This window comes from Glossina fuscipes, unplaced genomic scaffold (genome assembly GCF_014805625.2).
Source record: "Glossina fuscipes isolate IAEA_lab_2018 unplaced genomic scaffold, Yale_Gfus_2 0, whole genome shotgun sequence".
NCBI lineage: Eukaryota > Metazoa > Arthropoda > Insecta > Diptera > Glossinidae > Glossina > Glossina fuscipes.
The window spans coordinates 30,681,370-30,686,383 of NW_023998414.1; the positions used below are offsets into that span (position 1 = coordinate 30,681,370).

The 5,014-nt window shown below is 33.1% G+C and overlaps 1 protein-coding gene across 2 annotated transcripts in view; it reads right to left on the reverse strand.

The window, feature by feature from the left end:
- Positions 1 to 654: 654 nt before the first annotated feature.
- The window catches only part of LOC119635569 (AP-3 complex subunit delta), a 17,752-nt gene continuing 13,392 nt past the window's right edge, over positions 655 to 5,014 (reverse strand). For both annotated transcript variants that reach the window (XM_038030435.1, XM_038030444.1), the window contains exons 8-15: positions 4,679 to 4,827; positions 4,251 to 4,598; positions 4,020 to 4,191; positions 3,793 to 3,949; positions 1,727 to 2,390; positions 1,514 to 1,648; positions 1,315 to 1,447; positions 655 to 1,242 (exon numbers count right to left, since the gene is read on the reverse strand). In XM_038030435.1, the coding sequence (XP_037886363.1) occupies positions 714 to 1,242; positions 1,315 to 1,447; positions 1,514 to 1,648; positions 1,727 to 2,390; positions 3,793 to 3,949; positions 4,020 to 4,191; positions 4,251 to 4,598; positions 4,679 to 4,827 (2,287 nt within the window). In that variant the 3' untranslated portion in view covers positions 655 to 713. The remainder of the gene's footprint in view (positions 1,243 to 1,314; positions 1,448 to 1,513; positions 1,649 to 1,726; positions 2,391 to 3,792; positions 3,950 to 4,019; positions 4,192 to 4,250; positions 4,599 to 4,678; positions 4,828 to 5,014) is intronic.

Here is a 5,014-nt window from a genome sequence, read left to right on the forward strand (position 1 = left end):
GAGAGAGAGAGAGAGAGAGAGAGAGAGAGAGAGAGAGAGAGAGAGAGCGAGTTGTTGTTATAAATAGAATAAAATAATAAAACAGAATAGAAAAATGTGTTTTTATGAATAGAAATTGCCACCATTCGACTTTCAAGTTCGTAGACTGGATGTTACAAGTGTTAAATTTTGATATCGTTTGAATCATTTTCAACTGTTACTATAATGGAAAGAAAATTTTTAAATGATGAAAGCTAGCTGGTACATCGAAAGTGTGTATGACCTTCAGAGACCTACCATACGCTTTAGTAAAAATCTAATTTACATGAATAAGTTGAGGTTATTGTACCTAAAGCACAGTCTTTTGTTTGGATAGTCTATTTGCATTGAATCTAGAGCTCCGGACTCGGAAAGACCAAATTCATAAAGTTTTTTTTTATTTATTCTAGGCAGCAGCGGGAATGAAGCACCTAAAATTTTTTATTCGAATTTTAATAATTACCTTGCATAATGGTATTAAGTCTAATATGTTTAGGTCATATTTATAATGCGTCTCCATTTCGACTATATCTTCTTTCTTGGACATTTTATAACGTAGAGTTCTTCAATTTTTATCTCTAATTTTATTTTAAGTATTATAATAAGAAAAAGAAAACAAAAAAAAAAACAAAAAAAAAAAAAAAAAAAAAAAAAAAAAAATCGTAGAAGAATTAAAAAGAATATTAAAAATTCTCTTAAAATATTTCTTTACTGGGTGTAGATATACCCACAGCTTCTTCATAATCTTGATTAGACGATTTATGAGATTTTTTCTTATCTCTGTGATGACGATTGTCATGTTTTTCGGTTGTTTTGCTCTTTTTCTTTTTAGTGCTAGTTACCACATCCACGTCTTTCAAATCCTTATTAGACTTGTGCGACTTCTTGTGTAATTTTGCTTTTGCTTGCCGTACGGTTTCTTCATTTTCAATAACGGTACTGTCACTTGGAATTTGCAATTCTTCCAAAGAGATGCCCAAAAGATTAGCACTATCATTTATTTCCTCAGTTATTTGTAGTTTTTTAGAGCTTGATTTTCTATGTTTCTCTTTCTCTTTCACTCTCTCCCTCTCCCTCTCACTCTCTTTGTCTTTGTTTTTTTTCTTTTCCTTTTTATGCGCAGAATCCATTGAAGTTTGGCTTTTTGGGACATTTTCCAAGGCATCAGGGTTATATTTCTTTTGCGATTTTGAAGAACGATATTTCGGAAGTTCTAAATCAGGTCTGCAATTATGAGATGGCATGTTTGTTTTAAATTATTTAAGTCATTTAGATGTACATAAATGATTAGCTTACATGTCCAATTCAATGTCCAAAGCTCTGTGAGGATCATCTGGATCAAATTGCTTATCTTTTTCTTCACCGTCTGAGAGAGCTACACCTTCGGGCATATCTAGAGTGGTATTAACTACATGTAACGGTGTTGGTTCTACAAATTATCAAACTTAAGATATTTTTTTAAAAGTCTCACTAGGAAAGAAACCATTATATTTACCCTCTTCGGATTCCGTACTGGAATTGTGATTAGTTTTAGTTTTTGATTTTTTACTTTTTTTTGACTTCTTATGCTTTTTCTTTTCCTTTGCATTAGCTTTCTCCTGCATTAAGTATTGATCCGAACGTTTAGTCGCTAAAATGTTGATTTCATTCATAAATTACTTCGTCAGCGAGCAAGCAATACTATATATATATATATATATCTACTTACCTCCCACTTTAAGGGGAATATCTAAAGATAGTTCTGTTATAGGTATATCATCTAAATTATCGTATTGATCGGCGTTATGCTGGGAGTTATTACTACTTGCGGGTCTCGCATTTTGACCCACTTCTGGCATTGAGGGAAATGATTTTAAATAATGCGGATTATTCGATTGTTCAATTAAACGTTGCATGCGCTGCCGTTCGATTTGTTCGGGCGACATTTCTTCGCTTTTTCTTCGTTTCGTTTCTTCCTCTTCATAAGCAGCGAGAGAACTGACAAAAAGCTCCTCCTTCTCGTCCTGCGATGAACTGCTGCTCTCATCTTCTGGCGGTGGATTGATCCATTCATCCAAATCTAAACCATCAGGTAAAGGAACTTTACGCTGCGCTTTGGGAGCAACAGGTATAAGTTCGCCAGCGAATAGAAGAGCCATCTCTTGCACAATCTCAATAGCCATCGTTGAAATATGATTCAATTGTTTGGCTTCCGCGGCACCTTCAGAATCAATAATCTCTACGCAAGTATAATTCGAAGATGATGATGATGATGCATCAAATTGTGCCCGTAACATTTCCAAAAGTATGCAAGCAGAATGGGCACGTTCTTGTACTTCGATATCATTGGAACTATTAAAACTTTGCAATTTTTCTAACACTTGATCACAAAGCTATAAACAAGAACATTTATTACATACGTTATGACGGCATATTATTAAATAGATGAGTTTTACTTAAGTTAAAAAAAAAAAAAAAAAAAAAAAAAAAAAAAAAGATGAAAACGCTTTCTATAATTGGAAAACTGATGATAGTTGCGCAGTAAATGTTATATGCAAATCTCATCTATGCTCTATCTATGCCTCTGCCAGCCTAGGCCAGCTACGGTTACACTCGCTCTTCTATCCTTGAACTAACTAACATTTTCATAGATATAATGCTTACTTTTAACATTTGTAAAGTAAATTCAATTCGATTCACACATACAACCCAACTTGAAGTGCATAAGATATAATACTTGTTCTTCGAAAAAAAAAAGAAGCCAATTCTCTTAGTGCCTGTTGTGAAATGTTACTAAAACCTGTGTATGTCGCAGGGGGATATAACAATGATTCAAAAAGGCTTTCAAATGCATAAGAGTAACATATTTGCAATGATAGTTCTTTACAGTGACTGACTTGAACAACAGCTTTAAGGAACATCATAAAACTTACTTAGTAACATTTGACTTTAAATCAAAAAAAACCTATTGTTGAACTTATTAGGTATAGAAATCAATTACTTCATAAAACGTATATGACGCGTTCAATTTTCTCGAAATATGAGCCGTAAATAATTTACATATTAATGTTTGGAATGAGGTAAGTTTTGAGTTGTTTGCAAGCGCAAACGTTTAGTGTGGATTAAAGTTTAAGGAGAGCGATATCATTTGCGGGTCTGATGTGCTTTCTGTGCTTTCTGTGCTTTTAACTGAATTAATTTGGAAAAAAATGCAGCTAAAGTTGCGAAGACGATTGAATGAAAATGCATTAAGCTTTAAAAAAAAAGAGTTAAAAAGCAGTTTACGAGATTTTGGGCATAAAATTATAAAATCCTGAAAATGATGAAAATTGATATCCGCCCGTCCGTGCGTCGCCATCAAAAGCAACTCAAGAAGGAATTTTGAACTTTGGCTAGAAACTTTTACCTCACTCTGTACGGTATACTCCAGATCTAACCACTTCCCATTCTCACTTATCCAGGCCGATGCGGTCATATTGAGCAGATTAACGTTTAATCGAAGTCGAAGATGGGCGGAGAAATGGGTCAATGATTATTTCGCCTCTAAAACCACTAGTTTTCGCCGCGGGGGCATCCATAAGTAAATGGAAAAAAACTATAGACAATGATGGGCACATATATCGATTACTAGGCTTTGTAATAAATATATTTGTACACCTATTATATAATGGTAGAATCTAATATTTGCGGAAAGTTGACATTTGAAATCGAGCAGAAAGGAGGAATGAACGACGATTTCCAAGAAATTTTCTTATGATATGCATATATATGCAATGATTTTTTTTTTTTACTTACTGTGATCAAACCATTGACGTCCCCATTTTCCATGTAAGTGGTGGCTAAGCGGGTAAATAATTTCATGACATTTTGCACGAAAACACCCTGTATATGGCCAGGAACTTGACGTGGCTTCAATAATACATTTAAAGTGGGCTCGACATTCTCCAATTCACTGATGGACATAAAAATTTAAAAGTTATAACGAATTATTTCTCTACAGCCTCTTATTAGGAGTTAAATACTTTGAAAATTCTCCCACTATCCAGGCGGCCGCATAAAGTACTTCATACATTGAGTTACTTTGCGATGAAACAATAAATGTGTCCAAAAGGTTGGCCATTTCATTGACGGCAAATTGTCGTACTATAGGCACTCGAATGGCGACATCTAATAATTGCTCAGCAATTATACGTCCTTAAAAAAATGAAATAAAAAAAATAAAAATAAATAATTAATGCATAATAATAAGTTACCATGCTTGGAACCAGCTTCCAATTGTATTAGTTCCACTAATACCGTTAAATACCATTCAAAATTCGTAACAAATAAATATGAACTTTGGGAGCATATTTCAATCACTTTATATAATAATTCATCGCGATAAGCGGAACCTTCCGCACGCTCCATATGACCCAATAGACGCTTAACAATTTCCATGAGATTCTTTTTAGAGACCATGCCGTATAGTAAGTCTAAAGCACGTAAACGTATCGACTCGTCTTTATCATCCAAACAAGCCAATATTAAGTCCTTGTGGGCCTGCACACTTTTCGGATGCGTTTTCAAGATTTTTGACATGGCCAAAAGACCCAAATATTTTACTAAAAAAAAAAAAAAAAAAAAAACAAATTCATATAAGCAAACAGTATAAGCAGAATATAAGAATATAAGAAGAACTTACAGTTCTGATCGGAATCCTCAATCAGAATACGTAGCTTTTGTACACAAAGTTGTATAGAGGCACTATGGTTTGGCATACCACTGCTAATGCTTATTAATACCGCAATCACCGTATTAATGCATTCATATAATAAACTCATCGCCGAGGTACTGTTTTTTCATAATAAATTTGAAAAAATGAGAGGAAATTTTTTTTTTTTTTTTTTTTTTTATATTCTTTAAATATGAAATATAAGAAAAATTGAATTTAAAAAAAAATAAATAAAAATTAATCAATGAAAATTGAACGTTTGTGTAAATTTTTGTGATTTTGCTTTATTGTAATAAATTATATAAA